General features: G+C 44.4%; 3 protein-coding genes across 5 annotated transcripts in view; 2 read left to right on the top strand and 1 right to left on the bottom strand.

Moving 5' to 3' along the window:
* Positions 1–1,648: 1,648 nt before the first annotated feature.
* Positions 1,649–4,323, bottom strand: LOC105891178 (D(5)-like dopamine receptor). The gene has a single exon (XM_012817334.3). It carries the CDS (start codon positions 3,228–3,230, stop codon positions 1,905–1,907), a length of 1,326 nt encoding a protein of 441 aa, XP_012672788.2. The 5' UTR covers positions 3,231–4,323; the 3' UTR covers positions 1,649–1,904.
* A 3-nt stretch (positions 4,324–4,326) lies between these two features.
* Positions 4,327–25,537, top strand: tbc1d12b (TBC1 domain family, member 12b). Of its 3 annotated transcripts, none has more exons than XM_031561219.2 (14): positions 4,327–5,828; positions 6,531–6,642; positions 9,681–9,737; positions 12,580–12,713; positions 17,337–17,419; positions 18,352–18,469; positions 19,286–19,392; positions 20,110–20,190; positions 20,734–20,819; positions 21,266–21,337; positions 21,808–21,936; positions 22,354–22,463; positions 22,772–23,030; positions 23,597–25,537. In XM_031561219.2, exons 1-14 carry the CDS (start codon positions 4,504–4,506, stop codon positions 23,666–23,668), a joined length of 2,745 nt encoding a protein of 914 aa, XP_031417079.1. In that variant the 5' UTR covers positions 4,327–4,503; the 3' UTR covers positions 23,669–25,537. The 3 variants fall into 3 exon arrangements, with proteins under 3 accessions (XP_031417079.1, XP_031417078.1, XP_012672843.2); XM_031561218.2 differs by having other exon boundaries at positions 20,731–20,819; XM_012817389.3 differs by lacking the exon at positions 9,681–9,737 and having other exon boundaries at positions 20,731–20,819.
* A 208-nt stretch (positions 25,538–25,745) lies between these two features.
* The window catches only part of noc3l (NOC3-like DNA replication regulator), a 10,714-nt gene continuing 8,959 nt past the window's right edge, over positions 25,746–27,500 (top strand). The window contains exons 1-3 of the mRNA XM_012817393.3: positions 25,746–25,895; positions 26,683–26,890; positions 27,112–27,238. Of these exons, the coding sequence (XP_012672847.1) occupies positions 25,884–25,895; positions 26,683–26,890; positions 27,112–27,238 (347 nt within the window). The 5' untranslated portion in view covers positions 25,746–25,883. The remainder of the gene's footprint in view (positions 25,896–26,682; positions 26,891–27,111; positions 27,239–27,500) is intronic.

The raw sequence follows: 27,500 nt of genomic DNA, 5'->3' as shown, positions 1-27,500 counted from the left end.
CTATGTGTGAAACTTTAGTTTGTGGTTGGCATGCTTTTCGCTTTCACTTGAGGTGAGAGTCAAACAGGAAAATTCCCATCAGAGAGGAGCAGAGGACCCATCAAGCTTCCAAATGTTGATTCCCTAAAATTCTACCAGTAATTATTGGGCAACATCATTTGAGCTGCACTTGTAGGAGAGAGAGAGAGTGCATCCCATTTGTGTTTGACACTTTCAAAAGAGACATTTTGATTCCCAAGAGCACAAAGCCAGTATTTCAATTTCTATTGACACTTTTCTTGAGGTTTAAAACATCGTGTTGTTCAAAGCTACAATTTCAAAGTGTTAAAATTGAAACGCAACTATAGCAAACAATGTAAAATACCACCCACGCCATGTTTTCAAAGATAGGCTACAATATGACCTTTCAACAGGGTTGATGTGCCTGATGGAATAGACACAGCTATTTTTCTTTCAGGCAGCAGCATTCAAACTAAAATGTGTGTGTTTATGTTGTGTGCGTGTTAAAACACACATGTCCATCCTGAGTCAAGCCTGCAATTCTGGAAATTCATCTGAACACACACACACACTCACACACTCTCTCTCATACACCCACACACAAACACACACTCTCTCTCTCCCCCTCTCTCTATATCTCTCTCTCTCTCACACACACACACACACACACACACACTCTCTCTCTTATACACCCACACACATACACACACACTCGCCCCCCCTCCCTCACACACACACACACACACACACACACACACACACACACATACACACACAACCACTCCCCAGCTACAGAGGCTTTCAGAAGAGCCTTTACCAACTCTTGAAAAAAGATCTGTGCCGTGAGGTTTCTGTGAAGATGACAAGCAATGCACTTGTTTTAAAAGCTGTTATTTGCTCGCGCCGAGAGCGAATGCCCTGTGTGATCTAGTCATGGGCCCCGCAGCGTGGGTTTTCACAAGAGTCCACAACTGTGCACTTGAAAGCAACAATGACAACAATGACAATAAAGCAAACACATTTGTATTCACCATAAGAAGATAACAATGTATCTTAAATAGAATAATAAGTTTTTCCTATCTTAGCCTGTATCTTGGCCTATCTGTGCCTGGAAAAAGTGCCACACAATTTTGTTAAAACCCTTTCTTAGGCCTACAACAACCGCATGCACAGAGCTGGTTAGTGGTGCTTTAATGGCAACCCATCGATATAAATTACACCATCGTGGATGTGTCAGTTTGGTTCTTTCTGCCAAGTAAATGACTTCTCTGCAGTATTCAGTTTGTTTGTGTTGGCTTACGTGATTGGCAGTCACGAAGCCCTCCCCAAAACCAGCAGAAATTCTCAAGAGGCGCTCGCCACCTGCATTCCCGGTAATGTGAGAGTCTGAAAATTGCAGCGGCAATTAAACAACCAATTATTCCAATAACACCACTCAGAGCATAAAAACATATCAAAGACTTAATTTTAATATTATAAAAAATATTTGTCATACTACACGAACAGAATAGCTACAAGTAAATTGCTAGTTTGATTATGTTTGCTCGTAGGCTATAGCCTATAGCCATACACCATTTGGGCTGACAAGTATTTTTCGTCTACCGCCCGGAGCAATTTTTACATAATGAGCTTTAGCCAACAACGCAGCCAAAAATGAAAGTACAACAGGCATTCAAAAGATTTATTGAATTGTGGGGACAAAATACATATGCCTTCTCACCATCTACTAGAAAGATTACATTCCCTTCTCTACAAGTGATCCTGATAGGTAATGCATCTCATTTCATTTAAACAACAGCAGTAATGATTATTGTCCATGTCATTTAACGTCAGCTCTTAAATACGAAAAAAGTGTCATTTAAGTGTTTGAGCATCAAAGATATAGGAAGTAGAGGCAAATTACTTTACTCTTCTACTTGTCCAGGCATAACATAGCATTCGTTTAGTCCAGTCGAATTGAAAGGCATCATATCCAAAGAGATTTCAGCTTCACACTCAATTTGCATGATTGCCGGTAACAAAAGATTTCTGGTATTACACGAATTATTTGACAGAACAGAGACTTTGTCAAACGGTTGGTCCACGTTTTCTCCGTGGATTGGGACAATAGCTAAACGTTGAATGTTGGACACTATCGGTGCGTCTTTCTGGAGAGTGGTGTCATGGTGGTAAGAAGCCAACTCGTTGCTAAAATTCACAGCCTCGACTGCTGATGTGGGGCATAACCTGTTGCATCCAAGTATACTCGAAAAGGCCCTCCTGAAATCTGCATTGAAGGCGTATATGACGGGATTCAGAGAGGAATTAGCCCATCCGAACCAGACGAAAATGTTGAAAGTGGTGTCACTTACGCACGGCGACTCCGACTGGTCACTCATATCACAAAATGGAACTATGCAATTGAGTACGAAGAAAGGCAACCAGCAAAATACAAATACACCCATGATTATGGAGAGGGTTTTTAAAACCTTGGTCTCCTTCTTAAACGTGGTTTTCAGGGAGTTTTCGTTTGCGCAGTCTGGGATTTGGGGGTGATTTTGGGCGTGCTCAACAGCTCTCTCCAACGACGATATCCTCCTGATTTGGATTTGCGCAATTCGAAAAATTCGGGTGTATGTGCCAATCATGATCACAACGGGGATATAAAAACTTATCAGCGACGAAGCTATAGCGTAGGTCTTGTTCAAAGTGGCGTTGCACTCGTTGATCTCGACTGCGTACTCGTCGTCGACTTTGTGCCAGCTCAGCTGGACCGGGATGAAGGAGATGAGGATGGATAAAGTCCACGCCACACTGATCATGGTAAAAGCAACGCGTTGAGTCATTTTACGTTCATACCGAAAGGGGCTTGAGATAGCCCAGTACCTATCCACACTTATTATACAGAGGTTGAGAATAGAAGCCGTTGAGCACATGATGTCGAAGGCGATCCAAGTTTCGCAAAAGTCGCCGAATAGCCAACAACCTGCCACCTCAGACATGGCTTTCCACGGCATCACGAGGACGGCGACAAAGAGGTCGGACACAGCAAGGGATATGACGAAGAAGTTGGTGACTTTGGACCGCAGGTGTCGGAATTTAATTACTGCAACACACACAAGCGTGTTCCCCAGCAATGTTGAAACTATCAAGATAAGGAGGATGCAGCCGGTGAGCGCTGCGCGCACTCCGGAGCTGTCCGTTTCAGGACCTTTAGCATCAACGTAACTCTCATTTCCAACTGTTTTCATGACTGGACGAGAATAGCCTGTGGCTTAGTGCTACCATAAGATTGCTGAACTCCTCAATGATAACCTCCAGATTGTCCCAGCCTGTCATCCTGGAATATAACTCTCTGTGTTGTCCATAGACACACTTTGAGGTGTACCCTAGACTAATTCATTCCAACGCAGAGAACAATAAGCAGAAAAGTGACTCAGCCTACAGTAATTCTTCCCAAATTGATTTATCTTCTGTCCATCTGTCTAGATTGAGCACATCTGCTTGTCTCTCTCTGTGTGAGCTCGACCGCTTTCTAGTAGTCTACCCCTCAGCGAGCGTCTCGCACCGATGTTTTCAGCGACGCTCTCCTGCGACCTGATTGAGGAGAGTCTTCTTCTTGCACCAGAGTGGGCGACTTAAAATCGGCGTCGCGTCATAGGTCAATCTTTTATTGTTTGCATATCCAATAAAACAGCCTACTGTTTTATTTATTTTTATTTTCTCTCTTTCCATTTCCAGAGTAAAACTATTGGCCCCAGCCCACGAAAAGCTCTCAAATGTTGTAATTTCATTTCATTTTTCAGTAGCCCTTACTATTTAGCCTACGTTATTTGTTAGGTAATAAATAGTCTACCTGAAATCCATTACACTATCTTAAATTAAGCCATTGTCTATTTAGGTCATTTTAGGCTATTACATTCTGAGAGTAGCCTAGTTTAACTCGTCTCATCCCCATGTCCACGGTCTGTGAATCTAGGCTAATCGGTCTGAATGAGCGACAGGTAACGTAAGCCAGTCAGAAGCTAATGTTTGAAGGATTTGTAACCTACAATTCATGTAATGAAATTCTGATACAGATTCAGCACACATAGCACGCTTTAAGGAGACTATTTGTTTTTAAATGTTGTGTTGCAGCTATGTAGATAAGGGCTCGTTTTAAGCTAACGAAACCACAACTATTTGTAGCTACAGGTGATTATACACTAAAACAACATATTAATGAATACTTCATTCAATTTCTGCTAATATCCCACACACGCTGCACCTTTAAAGGAGACACCAGATGTCGCTCCAAGCCACGCGCCTCTAGTAATCAACCATCCACAACCTACGTCATTGGAATTTCAAAATGGCTTCCGGACATGGCTAGACAAAGTGGCTACCGGTTTCTCATCTTTCAAAGCTTAACGTTAAATTGACGGTTAGGCGTCAAAGTACTTTCTTTGCGTTTATGACGGTGCTTTCCAGAAATACACATGTTAGAAATGGCGTCGTGGATTTGTTGAAAGGTTCGTGAATGAAATGGAAAATGCCGAGAATGGAGCCTCGCAAATGACATTGTCAACTGATGTAAACGAAAACACGGAAACGGGTATCTCTCTCTCTGGACTAACTATCGATGCCTTTGACCGCAACGTTAGTAGTGACAGGGGCGTTTACAAGGGCTGCTCTGAAGGCAAGAAGGATTCAGATGAAGGAAATTCAGAATATGCCACTGATCGTGGTGCAGGGGGACTTCGTGGAGGGGTTGAGTGTGGTGACACTGGAAGTACAATGCTTGGCTTCGTAGCAAAAGGCACATCTGGTGGAACTAAAAACAATTGTGTCACCTCAGACCGACACATCGACTCTTCTTTGAACCAGGTTACCGAGTCAGCGAGACAGTCAATGGTTGAATCAACAGCCGGGGGTCGGGGTACTTCAGCAGGAAGCCCGTCTGGCGTTGCTGATGTTGCAGACTGTCAACCGGACACAGACGAGGCTCACCCTCGGGACTTTTCTGGGACTGTGGGGAAACCCAAGTGTAGCACGGAGCAGGATATGCAAAAAGACACCTCAAACTCTAAAGAGGAGCTTTACGGCACATCGCACTTGTCACCGTCGTGTGATGGACACGAGCATCAGCAGATTTGCCGGTGCCAGGCCTCACAACCTGAGCCGCTGACGCTACGCAATGGGAGCATGAACGGCACCAAACAGCTCCCCCCTGTCAGTGATTCATGCAGCGAATTTCAGAGGGAGCCTATAGAAAAAGTAGGTAACGTTAAAATGGCTAACGGAGAAGTTATGTCAACGGAGAACAGGGAAGGGTCGGAGGCCCAATCGACACAATCTCTAGGAACTGAGGCATGTCTATCAAATCCGCCGGTGGAAAATCCCTTGCCCTTTTCAGTGCTGCAAAGCAGCCGCACTGAATGCAGGGCCTCGGCGTCCTGCACCGGCGAACCGCTGAAAGAAGACAGTGATGTGTTTGACGATTCATACTCTTCTCCATCACGCCAGATTCACGGGGTTGACCCAGTCCCCAGTGTTGAATTGACCATAGAGTCTGATACGGAAACTACCATTAGGCCACAGTCTCTGAAATCTATCACCAACAGCACGCACTTTCTAAGCTGCGATTCCACTCCGCTGAGCCCAGAGAAGAGCAACGCTTTCCTGCGACCCGGTGTGGAGCGGGACCTAAATTTCATGGATGTCAATCTGAACTCTAGGAACACATATGAAATCAGTCGACGCCAGAGCGCCCCCGACAACATGCCGGGGGCGACAAGTGTCCCCTCGCCCGTTGCTTCCGATCAGATGGCAAAACAGAAAAAGCAGGGCATCTCTGATTTCTTTGGCAGGTATGATTACAAGTGCCAGATACCTTTACATGAAATGACAAGAACTCTTACTGCAGTCTCCTAGGTGTCTAAAAGTAATCTGCGCTTACAGTAAACAAAACCCATTATAACGATATGTTTTTTCTTAGCTGGCTACATTTATTACCGTTGTAAACAATATACTGGTTGCCTTGGCCCATTAAAGAAGGACACTCTGTTCTCGAGTGAGGTTGCCAACAATGGCCTTGTAATAGCACACCACCATCTTTTGGGCAAGACGTGGCTATCTCATTCAACATTTAGCAGTAGCACAGACTGGGTGGTATCGGAGCCAGGTATGTGCTGCCTGTATCTCCTTTGACTAGGTCTCAGCCACCCATGTTGGTATGAGTTTCCATTCATTGTTATTTTTAGCCTGATTCCAAAGTAGCTGATTTTTGCGTGACTGTATCATTCAAATGAATTGCAAGAGGGAAGTCGAAAGGATTCCTGAGTGTGAATTTGCCTGGTATGGTTCTGTAGTATCTTTGTTCACAGTTGTAGGTTAAAGTTTGTGACCTCTTAATGGATACCCTCCCGATGCATGTTACTGACTAAACCTCTGGTTGTCATTGGTTAACTTCTGTCATGTGACATCTACCACTTATGCATTATGGAGTGTACCTTGTGTAAAATATATAAATCTAAGCTTAGCATCTGAGCTAAAAAAACCTCTCTCTGCAGGGGCTTGTTTTCAAAGAAGCAGTGCGAGCAGCACAGTGCTCCAGGCTGGAAGCTCTTTGGAAAGGTTCCCCCCAGAGAGAACTGCCCAAAGGATTCCAGAACTATTCAGCAGGTGAGTTCTAAGAATGGGAGTGGATCACCATGGAACTGTATATGTCGGTTTGCAGTCAGTGTGGGTTGGGATTGGGATGTGTGGAAGAGAATGTTGCAACTGTTAAAACTATCAGTTGTAGTAGTGGCCGTTTGGGATATGTTGTTATGCACTGTGAGACATGTGAATTATTCATTCCAGACACTTAACTGAAGTTAACTGTGTCCGTGCCCTTTCACATTTCCTCAGGCTTATAACAGCTTATTTGTCAGGATAAAAAAAACGAAGCTTTAAAGTTTAGTCTGTGTCTCATACTGTCTGCGATTGAAGGGCTCACATCAACAAGTCCACTAGTGTCAGACCCATCAGTCTGTCTAACACTAGATTCACACACAGGCGGTTTAGTATTTCACACTCTGCTCCTCACACTTCAGTGACACTGAACGTGCCTTCACCGAGATAAATCAGTGATAAAATCACTCACATCCCATGGCTACATCTATTCATGAAGCAGATGCTGTTGTACAAAGCCTCTTACAGTGGAATGTATTTCCATCAGTATATGTGGTACCTGGCTACGCTACACTGAGTACACAGGTAGTTGGATAGGTTTGGCCCAGATGTGGGCCGCAACTGAGCCTGATGTCAGCCAGAATCTGCTGCCCTCAGAGTCAAGGCTTGTGGGTTTCAGTGACAGGTCCTCACACAGCTGTGGGAGTGATAAAGCATGCAAGCAAGCAGGCAGGCAGGCAGGCAGGCAGGCAGGCAGGCAGGCAGGCAGGCAGGCAGGCAGGCAGGCAGAGGGGCAGTGACCTTGTCGCCTAATCATGGAAGTTCACACACACACACACACACACACACACACACACACACACACACACACACACACACACACACACACGTGGGTGAAAGCCATTTCACCAGGGTCAGAGGCCGGTATGGAGTTGCTTAGTATATTGCCTCACCATAGCAAGATCTTTTGCAGTCAATTGTGTGACACACACACACACACACAACTCCACAGTAGCAGGATACACTGCAATAGAATGTCTTCTTACACACAAACACTCTCTCTCTCTCTCTCTTTGTCTCTCTTTCTCTCTCTCTCTCGCACACACATGATCTATGAATTGGGTATTTGTCACAGAAGATTACAATACAACACACAATACAAACTCTCTGGTAGACAGTTGTGGATAATACTTTGAGGGAGTTCTTCAGAGGGTGAAAGAGTAAATGACTGTGTGCAGGTGCACTTTTGTCTCCCTACATACCTGATGTCTTAAGGGCTGTTGAAATCCATGTGTGGGTGTGTGTGTGTGTGTGTATGAATGAGAGAGAGTCAAGACAGGTAATTCTTCACTTAATGACAGGGCACTCTAGGTAATGGTTAACCTGTGGGATGTCGGCCTGGAACAAGAAAAGAACAAGGCTACAGTCCAACCTGTCTGAGGGACACATACTCTTACATACACACACACACACACACTTGCCTAAAGCTGAAACCTTCTGTTATAGCAGCTGTTCAGGGCTCCGAGTCAAGCTGTGTGTGTGTGTGTGTGTGTCTGTGTGTCTGTGTGTCTGTCTGTCTGTCTGTCTGTCTGTCTGTCTGTGTCTTTGTCTAGGAGTCCTGGTCTGTAGATGTATATAGGCAAATATGAATGTGCGTCTGCTTTTGTGTGGTTATCTCCCCTTCACAGGAAGTGAACGATTGTTTTGGAATTAGCAGTGTTAGCATTAGCAGCCAATGGTAAAACCCTCCACTGAGAGGTGAGCGTGCTGTTGTTTTTATAGTGTCAACAGGTCATACGCAGTGCTTCAGAAGAGGGCGCTCAGAATTGTGTTCAAGCTGTTCCATTCCTGTGTGTTATGTGTGTGTCCAGAAAGAGACAGCCCTCACCACCTCATGCGATGTTGGATGCTAATATCTTCTCGGTTTCACGGAAATCCGATGGGATGTGGGATAACGTCTAATTGCAGTGCTTGCAGATGACAAGTGCTTCGGCAGGGAAATAAGATATCATCCCCCCCGAATCCTGTTATCAGTCATGCTTCTCAGGATAAAAGCCGATGCTTGTTTTTTCGAGATGAAGTTTTGAATCTTTGCTCAAAAGAGGTTAAAGATCATCCGCAAAGCGAACTCTGATGCTCTCTTTGAGACGCTTAAACTTCTCCACACATACACACACTCTTAACTTCTCTTAATGTCTTCCTCCCATGCACAAACACACCCAAGCACACACACACACACACACACACACGGCAGCTACTGAGGCCGTGAGGCATTTTTGAGACGCAGTGTGAGCTGAGAGGTTTGGGAGGTCAATGCTCCTGTCAGATGATGTTCCATGTGTGAGAAATTGCATTTCAGCATGAATGGGCCTTATTAGCTGCCCCCAATACCCCTTGCACACACACACACACACACACACACACACACACACACACACACACAATACCCCCATCACCCACAAAAACATTCACACATACACACACACATACACCCAACAACTAATGACAGCACCCTTCCACCCCATTCACACACACACACCAACTAAAGACTAAACCACCCACCCCCAGTCCTAAGCCAACACCCCACCCTCCCGTGCCTCACACACTGGACTTGACTGCACAAACACCAGTCCTCACAGTCCTCCTAATTCAGTGCGGGGGCACCATCACAGACCTGGGCAGCATCTCAGACAAACAGACGTGTTTATTAAGTGTTCAGATTGATCGATTGTCGATTGATCATTGAAAATGTTTGTTGATCTCTGTAGGGCCACTATCTGGTAGTCTGTTTTAGATGTATTGTTCTTTAAAGATACAGTTCCCTTTCAGGCTGAAGAGGACATGAGACAGTTGTCATTGTCATTGTGTGTGTGTGTGTGTGTGTGTGTGTGTGTGTGTTTGATGACTCCATGGTGGTCTGTGCTCAATGACCTCTGACTGAGTCTACTTACATACTCTTTCTCTCTCTCCCTCTCTCTCTCTCTCTCTCACTCTCTCTCTCTCACTCTCTCTCTCTGGGTTGTTCTCTCTCTCTCTCTCTCATTCAGGACAGTAACCAGGGCAGCCTAACATCTGTTTCCACACCCAGTCTCTTAGGCCCGGCGGTAGGACATTTTACTTCTTCGCCGCTTTCTTTTTCTTTTCCTTCCCTTACTCTCTCTCTAGTCATCTCCTTCTCCTCCTCCACCTCCAACCATTCCGGCCTGTGCATGGGGGCAGCAAGAGCTTTCACTTCCGCTCGCAGACTTCTCTCCTTCTCTCACTCAATCCCTCCCTCCCTCCCTCCGTTCGTTCGTTCGTGCATTCCCCCCCGTCATCGCTCTGTTTGTGGTCATCCGTCTGCACGACACATGTACGTCCATCTCTGCTTTCGGCATCAGCCACACAGCAGCCGGAGGAGAAGGGAAAGGAGAAGGAGGAAGTGAAAGTGTGTTTGTGACGTGGCTCGCAAAGGGCCCCGACACCCCACCACTGCCACGGCCACTGCACCATGCCATGCCATGTCGCTCTATGTGTCGTCAGTCGCTGTTGTTGTCGTCGTCGATGTGTTTTCGTCAGTGTCAGGAAAGGCGTCTTTGGTCTGAGTTTTTTTTAATTTTATTTTTTAAAGTGTTCTTCCCAACCAGTGGAAGTTGTCAAATGTAAAAAGCTGTAAAAGGACAGATTTGCGGTCCTGCCATGTTGATGACCCCATGCAAGGAATCTGCTGACTTCATTAATTCTGTGTGTCCAGGAATTTGAAATAGCTGACACAACATACTTTGAAAAGACCATCTGAAACTGATTTTGTTTTTCTGTTCTGGTGAAACTAAGCAGATGTATCTTTTCCGATGGATTTAGAGATGAATGATAAACCTTTTCATGTAACGGGTCAGTTATTAAGAGCAAACGCAGAACCCAGTTAAAAGTGCTGATGTCACAATGGAAATGGCACATTTTGGCCCCGATCAGACAGGAGGCGCTTTTTGCCGTGAGGGGCATCTGTTTCCAGTTGTTTTATATTGGCAGAAACCGGTTTGCGTGGTGCTTATGCGCAGTGGGCGCCTTGCATTTTAGATGCCCGCTGCGCCTCGCACAGGTCTGTGAGTTTACAGTCTGTGAGTTTACTTGACAGCAAAATCACGGTTAGGCTATGGACAGCTGATTCGGTGGCTGCCTAGCAACAACAACAACAAAAAAGAAACGCTGCAAACACCCCTTTTTTTTAAACAGTAGGCTTCAACAAAAGGCGGTGTGGTGCGGCTTGTGTTTTGCAGGCTGCACTGTTTGGCCTGGGCCAAACTCAGTACACTCTGTGTACTTGACTGATTGATCAGTAATTGATCAGTAATTGATCAGTAATGGATCTGTGAAGAGCCTGGGATGGATCCATATGTAACTGCGTCCATAGACATCCTGAGGGAGATGGTAATACTCATATGACCTTGTCGCTATCGACTGCCCCGAGATTCCCAAATCCGTTCTCTTAGACTGGAAGGCTCTGGAAGGGTTAAAGATTGATGGAGGAGTGTTAGGTGGGTGGAGCTGTAGAGCTTTCTGACTGATACAGAACACACACAATATGCTAGACACACACATGCAAACACACACTCACTCACACACACACACACACACAGGCAAACACACACTCACTCTCTCACACACACACACACACACACACACACACAGGCAAACACACACTCACTCTCTCACACACACACACACAGTGTTTTACTCCTGTGACTGGTGCATTGGCGCAGTGTAGAAGGGAACTCCTTGCTGTATCTCCTCAGCTAACTCTGGCACCCCTGGGTAGGGTTAATTATGCAGGACGAAGCTGGAATTAACTTGGCAACTTTCTCTTTGCTCCTCCAGGCAGTGTGCATACGCAGCCCTCTCTTCTTCTCACTGTGCTCATAAACATCACATGCACACACACACACACACACACACACAGATAGATATATATACACACATTCGCGTGTATATGTATCCTCTATTCTCTCTTTCTCTCTCACACACACACACACACACACACACGTTCTTGCTGTCTCACACACACACACACACATTCATTTCTCTTGAATGCACATTCATGCAAACTTTTAGTCTCACATTCTCTTACACAGTTACTTTACCTCTCTCTCTCTCACACACACACATACGCACACACACACTTACTTTTGCTCTCATTTGCTTTCTCTCTTTCACCCACACACACACACTGGTCCCCATGCTTCCTGTCATACCCTGAGGCTGCTGGCTGTGTGTGTGTGGGCCTTGTGATCAGTGTGTGTGTGAGTGCGCGAGTCAGCTGTGTCCTCTTTTGCTCTGCTCCACAACAAGCAGCACCAACTCCCAGCTTTTCCACCATAAAAAGCTAGGATGAGCCCATTCCACTGCTTGTCTTTCTCTACGTGTGTGTCAGATCAAGTTGTGTATACTGTATCTGTGTGTGTGTGTGTGTGTTCTGTGTGTGTGTGTGTGTAACTCTAGGGAGGAAGAATTCTGAGTGTGTGTGTGTATGAGAGAGAATGACAAGTGTTTGTGTGTACGTGTGTGTGTGTGTGTGTATGTGTGTAACTCTAGGGAGGAAGAATTCTGAGTGTGTGTGTGTGTGGTGTATGAGAGAGAGTGACAGGTGTGTGTGTGTGTGTGTGTGTGTGTGTGTGTGTGTGTGTGTGTGTGTGTGTGTGTGTTACTCTAGGGAGGAAGAATTCTGATTGTGTGTGTGTGTGTGAGTGAGAGAATGATAAGTGTAGGTGTGTTTGTGTGTACGTGTGTGTGTGTGTGTGTGTGTGTGTGTAACTCTAGGGAGGAAGAATTCTGAGTGTGTGTGTGTGGTGTATGAGAGAGAGTGACAGGTGTTTGTTTGTGTGTGTGTGTGTGTGTGTTACTCTAGGGAGGAAGAAGTGTGTGTGTGACTAAGACTGATGTTTGTGTGTGTTTCCCCTCTCTGCTGAACAGGAGTACGAGGCCAAAAGGGTTCAGACGGGTCACTCTCCTCCCTCTCAGGCGGCCCACTGCGTAGCGGGCCGCCGCAAGAACCTGGAGTTTGAGCCGCTCTCCACCACCGCACTTATACTGGAGGACAGACCAGCGTGAGTCGACACACACACACACACACACACACACACACACACACACACACACACACACTGTATTTACCCAGCCACAGAAAGGGTGAATGAAATAAAAAAACAGTTTGCAGAGCTGAATGAACGTAACAACCACGGTGAGTTCTGTGCACTGAAAGAGAAAACGGAGAGACGGTTTGATCTCAAACTGGCAGCCTTTCTCCGAATGGCAGTTAGCTGGAATGGTTTTGCCCATGGATCATGTCATTGTGTGAACGTTCTGCATGCCCTTTTAAAGGAGATATATTTCCACATCCTCATACTGTACTTTTCATCTCGCTCTCTCTCTCTTCTATTAAAAAAAAAAAACTAAACTAGACTAAGTTTCATGAACTGCCTGAACCCCACCACCCCTTTAACTGGGCAACATTGAACAGAATCAGAAACTGAAGGCTCTGTTTTTGCATTGGAGATAAAAACTATTTACAGTAAAGATATAGAAATATCCGGCAGTTGAAGGGAATAATCTTGCATTCCAGTGATGCTGCATTGGCTTTTCCTGATGTGTTTACATTACTACTTAACAACAGTAGAGTTACTACTCCACAAATCACGTGTTGCTTTCACTTGAACTCGTTGCTGTCTGTTTAAATAACCGTGACATACTTGGTAGGGTGTTGGTGAACAATTATAAATTTAGACTTTTTTTTAATTTTTTTATAGAGGAAATCAACACACCTCTTGCTTACACACCCTTCTCACATACCTTACACATATCACACCCCACAACATGACACCTAAAAGAGAGGCTATCATGAGTCAGCACAAACACACTCACTCCAGTTCGTCCAGTTCCTACGACTCCGGTTCCTAAGGAGCTCACATTCTGATAACTGTGTGCTTTGATTGTACTGTGAACTGCTTTAGATAAGACACACACACACACAGAGCATAGTACGAATTATGCCAATGAAGTCATGACTCCAGTTCTAAGGAGCTCATATTCTGATATCCTGATGACTGTGTGCTTTAATTGCACTGCCAGTTGCTTTGGATAAGTGGCGTCTGCTGAAGTGACTAAACACTAATGTATCGCAGGACAGAGAGTCTGTCTCACGATCACCAGCTTTTCTCTTGTGGGCGAATCACCACTGCCTAGGCCTATACATACAGAAGGTAAAACAACCATTTGTGAATGGTTTATAAATGCACTCAATGTCTCATTTATAAATGTAATACTAGAACTTCATTTCTTCAAGCAATTGCCATTACATATGATCTCACGGAGGCATACTAGGGCTTGCACTTATGTAAAGACCAGTAGCACTAGATAAGGCTAAAAGGACTGATAAAGACTCAAGCAGCATTACAGAATCAGTACTTCACTTCCGATATGTTCCATTGACTTAACCATGTACCATTATGCATGGATTGTCTATGCTGCAGGGTAAGATATCACATCCTTAATGTACTGTCAAGCATGATGCTTCATCTATCAAGTCAGTGATTCTCAAAGTGTGGGGTGGGCCCCCCAGGGTTATGAGTTGATGGCCTATAAGTTTATGGTTATGGTTTTGAGTTGATGGGCTATAAGTTTATGATTATGGTTATGGTTATGAGTTTATAGCCTGCTTTGGACTCATCAGGTCAGGGCCTACTGTTTAGCCTATATAGTAGAAGGGATAGTTAGCCTAATTAACGTTTGTTCATTTGGGCGTTTGTTTTTGTCATTGTCAAAGAGGGGTCTGCCATAAAAAGTTTGGCAACCACTGTTATAAGTGAACCCTGTATGGCAGTTTTAACATAGACGTTGACTCTTAGTACTGTAGGTTATGGGTTTTCTGACCATGTTAAAACAATGTTGTAGTCTGTGTAGTGTTGTAGGAGTGAATTTTTTTTATAGTTTTTTTTTTTTAATTGTTTTTATAACCTAATCTTTTCAGTTGTACATGGCCAAGAGAAGGAGAGATAAATAGAACTGTCGTTCTCACTGGCCACCCTGGCTAGTAGGTTTGTGCGCCAGGGATTTCACCAGAATACGTCAGTTAGTGAGCTGGCATTTTATCAGTACCCACCATACTATTGGGTTTGTCAATGACAGTTTGTTGGCTGTTAGCTAGTTAGCTCATTTTCTTTTAGATACAAACGCCTTGCTTTTATCAGTACCCACCATAGTATTGCGGTTGACAATGACAGTTTGTTGGCTGTTAGCTAGTTAGCTCACTTTCTTTTAGACACAAACTCCTTCCTATCACTTCCACTAATCATTGGAACCTTTCCTATATGCAGTGCTAAGATCTGCCGTGTCATAGAACTCCATATAGCCTCTTAAACCAAGCCTTTCAATAATGAGTTCACTAAGAACCCTTACTGCGAAGCATTGTCTGGATAGGGAGCCACCAAAGCCAAATCCTGTGTCGGGTCGCTCTTTTGATCTCAGTCGCCCCCAGCCCCCCCTCCCTTCTCAGCGTAAGGCCCATGTAGTGAGTAGCACCTCTGGAAAGCCGTGTTCCATTGGAGCTTAATCTTTAAAATATCAGCAGCAGTGTTCTATGGGGCCGCACGGACGGTTGCTTGGTAACCGGGTCGGCATGTCATCCGCTTGTTGCTGATTAGGTGAAACGTCAAGTTAGCTTTGTCTCGGGTCTTAAAATGCCTGTATGTTGTGTCTAATGTGTGCGTTCTCAGTGAGTGTCAATGTATATAAATGTTTTGTTGTTATTATTTGTGTTGATTGTTCGTTCACATGAATTGGCCTTTTATTACAAATCTGTAAACAGCAAATGGCAAAACTGAGAGGAACGGGAAAAGTATGAGTAAAAAGTATGTCTAAACAACTTTAGGAAGTTGGTCTCGGAGAATAAATAGTATCCTAAGATGACGCTATTGACCTTGTTGTTTTGGGTCTGAGTGCTCCTGGTTTGGAGTTTAGAGTGATGTGGTGTGGGGAGGGAGATCCATATCTCTGATCTGATACTCAGCCTGGGCCGCCTGGACTTGGCATTGAGGACGCGTCTTTAATGAGAACGCACGCAAGCTTTTAGCGGCGTCACAGATAGCCTGACCTTTGTTTTAAAGGTGTGTGCTAGGTAGTGTGTATGCATGTGTGTGTGTTTGTTTGGGTGGGTGTTGCGTAAGTGTATACACGTGCATCTGTGTGTGTGTGTGTGTGTGTACATACGTATGCATGTGCGTCTGTGTGTGTGTTTGTAGGGACAGGAGGGTATGTGTTTGTGCGTGCATGCCTTTGTGTGTGTGTGTGTGTGTGTGTGAAGGGCACACACTGTGCGCACAGAAGAGTGTGATAAAGCTGAGAGGAGTGATTGTGTTTTGCCTTCAAGGACACAGCTCGTGATTAACAATGAATGGGATCTGAAGGCAGAGCTCAGCCTCAGCCACCACACACACACACACACACACACACACACACACACATACACACATATCTCTGCTCACAAGAACGACAAAACGATTCTAGAACGCCCGGACCTCTGCACTAAACATACATGTAACATTTAGCAAGCCAACCATGTCATTGTAACCTTCTGGTCGACAAATCAAATCAGCCGAGAGGACTGACATTGAGGAGAATCTGGTGTTGCAAACTAGTGTTGAAAACTAGTGAGTAACTCCACATAAGGCTCTGGGGGAAAACATTCAGTGTCTGTTAACCCCTGTCTATGCCCATGTTTATTAATTATGATACATACCAAAACTCACGCACAATACCTTTAAATGCATTGTATGATTGTTTAGGTTAGGCATGTTTCTTGTTCAATACAGATAGTTTCTGCTTCTGTTACATGGCTACATTTGAAATGGCCAGGATCTACTGAGCATGAGGAGTTTAAGGATTTAAAACTGGGTAATTTATATAATAATATTAAATATTTATATATTTATATAACCTATTTTAAAATTCTAGACAATTATATATGCAATATTATCACAAACCGCAAGGTAGCATTCTTCAAATACTGTGGTCAGGACATTTCTATACTGCTAACACACACACAGTCTTCAATGATGCACACACACAGTTTTCCACTGATGCGTTCACGCATGCACACACACACACACACACACACACACACACACACACACACACACACACACAGACTCCCACTGATACGCACACACACGGTCTCCCACTGATGCGCACACACACGGTCTCCCACTGATGCACAAACACACACACACACACTCACTCTCTCTCTCTCTCTCTCTCTCTCTCTCTCTCTCTCTCTCTCTCTCTCTCTCTCTCTCTCTCTCTCTCTCTCTCTCTCTCTCTCTGCCCCTCCCTACTTGACTCATATGCTCATGCGAAGTCATGAGATTTGCCAGAACCGGCTCTCACAGTATGACTTCACTAATATATCATCAAGCTGTGGGTAGGATATCTTTGCTCTGCCTAGCGTATGAGCAGAGAATCATGGATATATCATATGATTGGCCACACGCCTCAGATTCTCCCCTCCACGGAGCCACACACACACACACACACACACACACGCTTCTCTCTTCATTGTGTTTGCTATCGAGTCTTGTCTGCATCAGTGTGTCAGTGAGTCATGTGATTTGTGTGCTTGATTTGTGATCATGGCTGTCTGACTGATGAGGTCTTCTGTGTCCTCTGCCCTCTTTCAGGAACCTTCCGGCAAAATCCACTGAGGAGGCCCAACGGCATAGGCACGAGTACGATGAGATGGTGGCCGAGGCCAAAAAAAGGGGTAAGCCTCCTTACACACACACACACACACACACACACACACACTATGCCAACATCCAGGCAGATTTACACACCCTGGAGCAAAAGTTAGTGTTAACCCTCGGGACAAATAACACCCTAACCTCAAATCCTCACTCGAATAAGGTTGGTTCCCACAACCTCTCCCTAAGTGTCAACCCCACACACTCTTGTAAAGTATGTCTCTTGTGATTAGAGCCACACACACGCACACACACACACACACACTCTTGTAAAGTATGTCTCTTGTGATTAGAGCCCCCCCCCCCACACACACACACACACTAGCCCTAACGACTTGTTTACGTGCCACCTTGCTGCCTAGCCATACCCAACACAGTCTACACTCATTCAAAGCCCCCCCGCCCCACCCCCCCCCCACCCCCCTACAGGACACTAGTGATCTAATTCAGTTCGGATTACGTTGAAGGAGTAAATCTCTAAGCCCTAAATTCCAGCACACTAACCGTAACTCAAGATGCCCACGCTTCCAGTCTGTGAGTTAAACCCTAAACCCAGACTCTCCGGTCAAATGCAGCCGCTCCGCTTAAACCCAAAATCACATGCCTCGGCCAAAAACCCTGACCGTAAGCCAGACTGTATGCATGGGAATGAAACATGACACGCAAAAAATGAGTCTTGACAGCACAGGAGTGATTCTGTTGAGAGCACTGCACAGTATGGACAACGATTGTGTCAATCAAGTGTGCGTGGAAAGCACTTTGCCAACTGCAACATTTGATTGGACTGATAGGTTGAACAACACTTCTAGAAGCTTCCACAGAGCTAGAGGAACACTGGTGTTGGAGTCGTTCCTGTTGATTGTGAATGTTCCACTTGATGTGAATGTATTTATTTATGTAAAGGGTCGTTTATGTTTGTGTTTTGTTCGTTTGTGCCCTGTTTGACCCGCAGAGCTGAAGGAGGCCCAGAGGAAGAAGAAGATGATGAAGGAGCGCATCAAACAGGAAGAGAGCATCGCCAGTGCCATGGTGGCCTGGAACAACGAGATCCTGCCCAACTGGGAGAGCATGTGAGGCAACACACAAACACACACACCGAATTCATACAGACACGCAGACGCAGACGCAGACGCAGACGCAGACGCAGACGCAGACGCAGACGCAGACGCAGACGCAGACGCAGACGCAGACGCAGTTTACCCCTCCCCATCCTCACCAACAGCTCGACATCCACACGTTGTGCACACACCTCGACATGGGACAGTGTTCTCAATGCACTAATGTCTTCCATTGTGAAACAGTGATCCATTTACTATATGCAGCATTTTCTCCCCAGTGTTTATTTCTGAAAGGCTCTGTATTTGAGGTAAATAAAATTAGCTTGTGGGAGCAGAATGTAAATATCAACCTGCTCTGGATGTTATGCAAATCCATACAGGGCTGTTGCAGAAGGGAGATTTGCCTGGTAAAACATTAGCAGCTTTTGAAAGTCAGACAAGGAAACGCAGCTTGTGTGAAAACTTGTCAAACCCGAGCACATCTGGGAAAGTTACACAGTTGCACCTTTTCTTCTGAGTTACTGCCAGTCTTGACCAGAATAAACAAAACATTTAATAATAGGATAACATGTGTAAATGTCTTCATAGTGCCTCAAAACATTTTGAATTTTGATTATTTTTCAGTTTAGAATGTTAATTCAATTGTATTGATTTTTATACAGTGCCATTAACCATAGACATAGTCTCAAAGCGCTGTACAAAGTCCAAGACTAGAACATTAGAGGTGCACAGTTCAGGTTCTATTGTCACTGAGTAGAGGTGGCGGAGGTGGCAGAGGTGACGCGTTGCCGCTGTGTTAACGTCAGTTGCCATGTCTCCTGTTGGCAGGCGTGGCACCCGCCGCGTGAGGGAGCTTTGGTGGCAGGGTCTGCCACCCAACGTCCGCGGCAAAGTCTGGAGCCTGGCAGTCGGGAACGAGCTCAACATCACTCCCGGTAAGGTGGACCTCGATGTGTGTGCTTAAGGATGATGGCTGCTTGCAGGTCATCTTAGCTATGGAGAATACACAGTTAGATATGAAATTACTAATGTACAATGACTAATGACTAATTAATAACTAATTACTAGTTAGTAGACAACAGTTGATAATGAATTGTTATTCACAGCCTAAATCTATTTGCTTGTATGTATACAGAAAGAGATAGAGATTTTTTTAAGTATTACAAAATCAACATTTCCTGTGGAAATCGAATTGAAAAAGCTCATGATTGTGGTCAGTGAATTCTGATGAAACTGGATACAAACTCTGGCCAAACTCTGGCCAAACTTTGGCCAAACTTTGGCCAAACTTTGTCAGAGTCGACATGGTAACTCTCAAATTGACAACAAAGTGGTTTCCTAACCTCATGTGCGAAGACTGCTTTTGATTCCCCCCCTCTGATGCCTGATGTGTCTGGGAGGAGGTCTTTGAGTCAGTGTAAGATGAACGTTTGAGCCATTGGGGGGGGGGGGGGGGGGGGGGGGGGGGGGGGCACTGGGGTGTGATGCTTCAGTGCACCCAGGGGAGCTTGGCTCTGAAGTCCAGGAAGCTCAGCTCAGTCTTTGAACCCACTGAGCCAGTCTGACTGTCTGTATTCTCTCCATCCTCTCATCCTACTCCTCCTCCTCCTCCTCCTCCTCCTCCTCCTCCTACTCTTCCTCTCCAACCGCAGAGCTGTATGAGATCTTCCTCTCCAGGGCCAAGGAACGATGGAGGATTTTCAGTGAAACAGGCTCGGAGACGGAGACAGAGGGTAAGAGAGAGAGAGAGAGAGAGAGAGAGAGAGAGTGTGTGCGCGCGCCAGTCTGTGTGTGCGCGCGATAGTGTGTGTGCGCCAGTGTGTGCGTAATCCAGACAGGCTGACATCTCCCACATCCCCTTCAGGGAGTTGCGGGAGGATTTGGAAACGTCAACTTCTGTCTCTACTGAAGATGAGAGAGAAAAGTTTTGTGTGTGTATGTGTGTTTGTTTTTATTCAAGGATCTATGTGTATATAAGGTTCAAGCTGTTCTATTGGTTCATTAGTCATTCTTTCTTTTCATCGGCAAGGCAGCCGTTTCCTCTCCCCGATTCTCTTCTCTCTGTGCCTGCCGTGGATGGGTTGAGTTTGAGTTGAGTTGAGTTGGGTTGGTATGGGTTGGATGGATCTTAGACTAAATGTGAATGGGCTGGTGTTATTAATGGAACTTGAGGGGAAGACACGAGTACCAACCTTCAGTCTGTGGAGCGCTGTTCTGGGGTTCGACCTTGTTTGACCTTGTTTGACCTTGCGCCGCGTCTTGCATCCTTACAGCAGAGTCGGGGGCGGACCGAGAGTCCAGTCTGGAGGTGATCAAGCTGGACATATCACGCACTTTCCCCTCCTTGTTCATCTTCCAGAAGGTAAACCCAGCATCCCTGTTAGGAAATGATCACACATTTATCAACAAGTTTTTTTGATTGATTGATTGATTGATTGATTGATTGATTCTAGAGGTAAGTATGGGGGATGAGCACACACACACAGAAACTCAACTTCAAACCAAGCATTGCAGTGAAGCAGGGCATACTGATGCAGTGTGTTATCTTTTTATCTACTCTTCACAAACATTTAAGACATATGAACTGGGGGTGGGGGCAGAGAACTATCACTTGGTTTGTTTGGATGTGTGCCAGTAAGTGTGTGTGTGTGTGTGTGTGTGTGTGTGTGCATGTGCATGTTGGTGTGTGTTCACTCATGTTTGCTGTGTGTGTGTGTGTGTGTGTGTGTGTGTGTGTTTGCTCAAGTGTGATGAGTGTTTGTGTGTTAAACATGTGTGGTGATTCTGGGCTTTAATCTTCTTCCTCAGGGCGGGCCATACCATGATGTCCTGCACAGTATCTTGGGGGCGTACACCTGTTACAGGCCAGACGTGGGATACGTGAGTATAGACACACACACACACACACACACCTACACCTGTGACCTCCTATCTCTCGGTCATCAGGTAGGCATTCTAAAAACTGTCTTCCTGCCTTTATGGAACCGTCTGAGGAATGTTCTCTTTACACTCCACTGCCCCCAGTCTCAATGCAGTGTGTGTGTGTGTGTGTGTGTGAAAGCACTGTATGAAAGCACTGTATGGTGGTGACAGAAAAGTGTAGGAGGAAGTTATATACGTCAGGATGAAATTGAGTCCAAAGAAAACCCACATATAGTGTGTTATAATATACTTATATATGCCTGTACAATGCTATATATAAACTACTATATTGTGCAATGCAAATACATGCAGTAATACACATAATAGGTATTAGACATTATGTATATTACAAATGTCGTGATGTAGTAGTCAGTAGACAAAAGAAGTTGAATGAAAGAAAAAGAAAATGTCTTGACCTTTGACCTCAGGTCCAGGGAATGTCCTTCATTGCTGCTGTGTTGATCCTCAACCTGGAAGAGCCTGACGCCTTCATCGCCTTCGCAAACCTCCTTAACAAGCCCTGCCAGCTGGCCTTCTTCAGGGTGGACCATGAACTGGTAGGTCCTGTTAGTGCAGCCTTCCTCAGGCTAACAAGTGCTCCTGCTAACCCTCCTGCTTAGAGCCTTCGTATAATAATAATAATAATAATACTTTCAACTTATAAAGCGCTTTTCTAGATACTCCTTCATATGTAGGTGTTTACAGTTTGGGAGGGTATCTTGTTTATTTGGTAGCTAGTTTTTAGGATGGCCTCTAGTTCATTTTAATGATTGAATTATACAAAGGGGACGAAACACATTTGATGTTCCTATACGCACCCAGGGTGTTCCCTTTGCAGTTGTGTGGTTGTGGGCTTGAAGCCTAATAAAAGTGTATGAACCTGAAAGTTGTAAGGCAAATTGATGCATTTTTATGATGTTGCTGCACATGACTGGATAAGATCATGTATCTATTTCATTTTTCCTCCTCTTCAGATGATGAAGTACTTTGCTTCATTTGAGGTGTTCTTTGAGGAGAACCTCCCCCGGCTGTTTAACCACTTCAAGAGCTGCAGCCTCACCCCAGACCTCTACCTGATAGACTGGTGAGAGGAGCACAGGGACAACAGGAGAACCATAACCTGGGGAAAACATGGAATGAATTCAACTAAATTAAACTTAAACATCAATCAAACTAAATTAAACTTAAACTTAAATTAAACTAAATTAACTTCTCACTCTTTTTTAGCTTTTTGTCTGGAGGGAGGGTTCTTTTGCGTCATGTATGTGTGCGTAGTATTTTCTAAAGTCTATACTAAGACACTAATGACTGGGAGCACTGATGCAGGTGTGTGTTGACCATATACATCTTGTGTGTGTGTGTGTGTGTGTACGTGTGTACACCTGCATACAGGATCTTCACGCTCTACAGCCGTCCTCTCCCGCTGGACGTGGCGTGCCGCGTGTGGGACGTGTTCTGCCGGGACGGCGAGGAGTTCCTGTTCCGGACGGGCCTGGGTATCCTGCGTCTCTTTGAGGACGTGCTGCTACAGATGGACTTCATCCACATGGCGCAGTTTCTCACGCGCCTGCCTGAGGACCTGCCCTCCGACGCCCTCTTCTCCTGCATCGCCGCCACGCAGATGCTAAGTGGCAACAGGAAGTGGGCACAGGTCTGTTTCCTATTCACTCATTCACTCATTCTTTATTTCATCCAGTCATTAGTACATTTATTCACTCACTCATTCATTCATTATTTCATCCAGTCATTAGTACATGTATTCACTCACTCATTCATTAATTCACTCATTCCATTCATTATTTCATCCAGTCATTAGTACATGTATTCACTCACTCATTCATTAATTCACTCATTCATTCATTGTTTCATCCAGTCATTAGTAAATGTATTCACTCATTCATTCATTCATTATTTCATCCAGTCATTCACTCACTCACTCACTCACTCACTCACTCACTCACTCACTCATTGAGAATGATGACTGACATGTGTACACTGTAAACAGACATACATCTTGCAGTAGAGTGTAAACTGCTCTGTCACTGTTTTTGGTGTTGATTGAGTCTATTCTAATGCAGGAGCTATGCACAAAACACAGACGTGAACGGCATGATGCCCTTACAGTCCGACACATGTGCCTCTCTCGTAGATGTTGTCTTAAAAAAACCTTGTGGATGTGTTACTCATGTTGTATGTCTTCTGGTTTGTGCTCACCAGGTCTTCCTCGCGCTCATGAAGGACAGCAAAGACGCAGAGAAGACCAGCAGTCCCGCACTCAAAAGCTCCTAACTACGCTTACCCGAACACAAGCTAGAGAACACAAGCTAGTTCTCACCGTGGAGGACTTTTAACGGCGCAAAAAAAAAAAAACAACAACTTTAGAATTGTCAAATTCTAAATTGAAAATGAAGTTCTAACTGACAAAAACCAAATTATCACGTGTCGAGTTGAGAGGTCACCTAGAAAGCCTAGAGAATACACTTGAATCCTCGGGAAAAAAAACCCTTCGCCAGTATTACTTCCATGATCAGGAAAAAGTGTGGCTTTGAAGTATGTGAGTGTGTGGTTGTTGTTGTTGTTGTTGTTGTTGTTGTGGTTTTTGTTGTTGTTATTATTATTTATTTGGTCACTGTCGGAACAATGGCTGCCTTTTCCCCCCAGTAACGCCCAAGCTTTGGTGGGAGCATGTCCACTTCACAGAGACTTCAGTGTCCCGGCTTCGGGGAGGACCAGACAGAATTCTGAAAGCACTACCAACCCCCCCAACACATGTCTCAACTCAAGATACTTCTCACTTGCACATGAAGAAGGTTTCTGTCACTTCTATAATGCAGGATGCGACTCAAAGACACCGTTTCTGGTTTTGTCCTTCTTTGTCTCTCTCTCTCTTTGTCTCTCTCGCTTTGTCTCTCTCTCTTCTACTCTTCTGGTTGTGTGTGTGCACTAACCCCTGGATCCTGAGCTCTGCGCGAGCTCACAGGCTGAGGGAACAGACTGGCTGTGAGTGATAGCTGTGTTTTAACAGTTTCAAGAAACACGCTTTTGACAAGCATCACCTCTCTAAGCTTTTTTTTCTTTTTTTTTGTGTGTCTCGTACCATCGAGAAGCTTTTGGACCAGTAGTGAAGCCTTCGCCCGCACAGGCTTTAGGCCTTCCCTTGTGGGGAGACCGCGCATCGTAGCTGCTTTTGAAACAGTCTTGCATTGTTAAATGGACCGAACATGTTCTGGACCAGTAACTGTACCACGGACTGCAATGTTATGCTATTGCTTCATCGAGAAGCAAGACTATCTATATGAAGGTATGGAGAACAGTTAATCAGAATTATTTATCCTGAAAATATATATATAAAAAAAAAGAAACAACGAAAGAAAACAAATGCCTGGTAAATGTGATTTTTAGCTTCTCACTCTCGCACACTTCCTGTCAGAGAGCATTATTAAGATACATTGTTTTTTTGTTTTGTTTTCAAATCTTTTGAAGTGCAATGGTGAATCGTAGCTTTAGGACAGTAAGGAGCCTGCAGATAATACCCCTCTGTGTGTCTTAACTGTTGATGCTCCGGCATCTTGAGTGTACTTACTTGCAAAATCGAGAGGAATCTTGAAAAAAACTTTTTTATTTCCTTCCTGTTTCTGCCGGCAATGGTTGATATGTTACGAGAACGCACCGTCGCTATGTTACTTGTGCACAACACTTACGTGCTACACACAGTGTCCGTGCTTTTGTGGGCCAACAGCTGCAACTGATGACCTTTTTTTAAATGCAGTGAATGTTTTAACTGTACTGAGAACCTTATTAATCTTCCTATTGAAGCAGCATTTTTATGCTTATTATAGCGCTCCATTCTCAGTCCATTACTGAAGCTTGTTTGTTTGTTTGTTTTGTGGATTGGTTTGATTGTATATTATCAAATACCTGGTTTTATTTTGGATTTTAAAGCTCTAAAGTTGTATGATTTGATGTAAAAATGCAACTGTATGATTGATTTGAAATAGTACTATATAATTGAACAGTTGATTCCACTCTTTCTTGTCTTCTGTCTCTCTCTGTGTTGTACAGTTTTCATACTAAGTTATGAGTTAAATGTAAATAGATTATGCCCTTGCTAAAAGATCATTAGATAGAAGTCATGTAAATAAATTGAAACTGAAAATACAAATTGTGGTTGTCATTATTTTTGCCCTTTCAAAATGTATGGGTCAGCATCTCGTTAACGTTATGTTTATTTTAACGTTAGACACAAAGTACTTCAACACCTGAGTAGGCTTTGAAGTTTTTCCAATTGAAACGTGCACTGAGTAAGAACTCCCAGCCGCCAGGTGGCATCGTGTTGAAATGTAGGCCATCCACTACATGATGTATATCTATGGTTCTTTACGTCACTTCCGGTAACACAACTCACCTGAACACATGTGTGTCCACATAATATGAGTTTGTTGGATATATTATAAATAAAACAGTTGGCTTCAACTCCCTGTTGACTTTTCACACCGGGGACACCATGGGGAACGGGGTAAGTGCTTTTAAAATTCGGGTTAGCGAAAATCTAGCGGATACCACAGAGAACGATGACCTAAGTTAACATGACTAACGTGGCTAACGTGGATATATTCTCGTATCAGTTAAAGTTCTCCATAACGCTTAACTTACAACGCTTGTCTTTAATTTTACGAAAAACAAAGCTGTCATAGCTTCAGACAGGGCAATGTAGTTGACAATATGTGGCCTTTTTATAACATTACAGCCTTCGCTAACGTTACCCAGCTAGATAGTTAGCTAGGTAAATAGTAGTTACAGTAATAGTTGCATCTGCTGAATACCAGTGTCTTAAGTTCGTTTAAAGCTCAAGCACATTGGTGTCAAAGATGCCTTTGTCATATTGTCTGTTTGTAAAAGGTTGTTTTTACCCAGATGTTATTGTAGTGGTAGTTGCAGTGGAAGTCACTAACGTAATTTAATGGGTATTTGTTTTCACTGGCGTGCTGTGTATTACAGTGTCTGTCACCTTGCTTGTTTGAAATGTACTTGAATCCACTGAAGTCCTACTTTGTACATGTGTTTTGTATTGTGTTTTACATGCTTTTGTTTATTATTCGGGATAGCTACTAGTATTTGGACTGGATATGTTCAGTGAAATGTAGATTCAGGGAGAACTAAACAATAAGAAAGCATGTGAAAGGAGAAGATTAACTACTGTATTGGATATTATACTTTGACAGACCCTTGAATGCATAGTGAAAGTTATGATGAACCTTCCTGTTGAAGAAGCATGATGCATCATTTTTCCTTCTTACCTACAGAAACGAGGCCAGAACAAGAGGAGGCCCAGCTTCCGCAAACTGCTGAAAACCAGCAATGTGAAGATTGACAACAAGACCAAGAACAAGCAGTTCAAGCAAACAAACGTAGTCAAGAAGCAACGCAAGGAGAATCGCAAGCTCAGGCAGGCCATCAGCGATGTCTCCACCAAGATCCCACAGCCCCTTGAGCGCTATCACAAGAATCCAGGTGAACTGCTCAAGACCGATCTACTTTCTAATAGCTAAATCATATACATATATTTTTTTTTATGGCGTTGATATGTGCTTTTCTAACTTCTGGACACTTGTAATAATGACCGCTAGTTACATGGATGAGGAAACCAGGTTGAAAAGACCGTTTGGATTTCTGGTAATATGATTGGGAGTTTAAGCTCAGCTGTGTCTCTCCCTGTTCTTTCCCACCCTCAGATGAAGTGGAGGATGAAGAGGAGTTTTTGGAGACGCTGCCCACGGACATGATGGAGGAGGACGACCTGGAGCAGATCAGAGCCATGGCACAGAGGGCCTCCTTCATCACGAGAGACCTCTCCTCCTGGTAGGCTTTAGTTCCACTACGCACACACACACACACACACACACACATACAAACGTTTGTCAAAACACTATACACGGAAACAAATGACGTAAATTCCCATTCACTCTTTCACTATTAAGTGGCATTATGTAGGAATTGCTAATCGCTAAACCTAGCGAAACCTCTTGAAATTTGCTTACTTTGACAATATGACAAACTAGTGAGTCAACAACTTTCCTAACACAGTCAAACATCAAGCAAGTGCAACACAAGACAAAGCAAG

This window comes from Clupea harengus, chromosome 23 (assembly GCF_900700415.2).
Source record: "Clupea harengus chromosome 23, Ch_v2.0.2, whole genome shotgun sequence".
In the NCBI taxonomy this organism is placed as follows: domain Eukaryota; kingdom Metazoa; phylum Chordata; class Actinopteri; order Clupeiformes; family Clupeidae; genus Clupea; species Clupea harengus.
This window is presented reverse-complemented; position numbering and strand designations above follow the sequence as displayed.

Excerpts from the sequence above, each read along its gene's own strand:
- tbc1d12b (XM_031561218.2), top strand. The coding sequence starts at position 4,504 with ATGGAAAATGCCGAGAATGGAGCCTCGCAAATGACATTGTCAACTGAT. Across the intron at positions 5,829-6,530 it reads ATCTCTGATTTCTTTGGCAG|GGGCTTGTTTTCAAAGAAGC; the intron begins GTATGATTACAA and ends CTCTCTCTGCAG. Across the intron at positions 19,393-20,109 it reads CGAGCTCAACATCACTCCCG|AGCTGTATGAGATCTTCCTC; the intron begins GTAAGGTGGACC and ends CTCCAACCGCAG.
- LOC105891178 (XM_012817334.3), bottom strand. The coding sequence starts at position 3,230 with ATGAAAACAGTTGGAAATGAGAGTTACGTTGATGCTAAAGGTCCTGAA.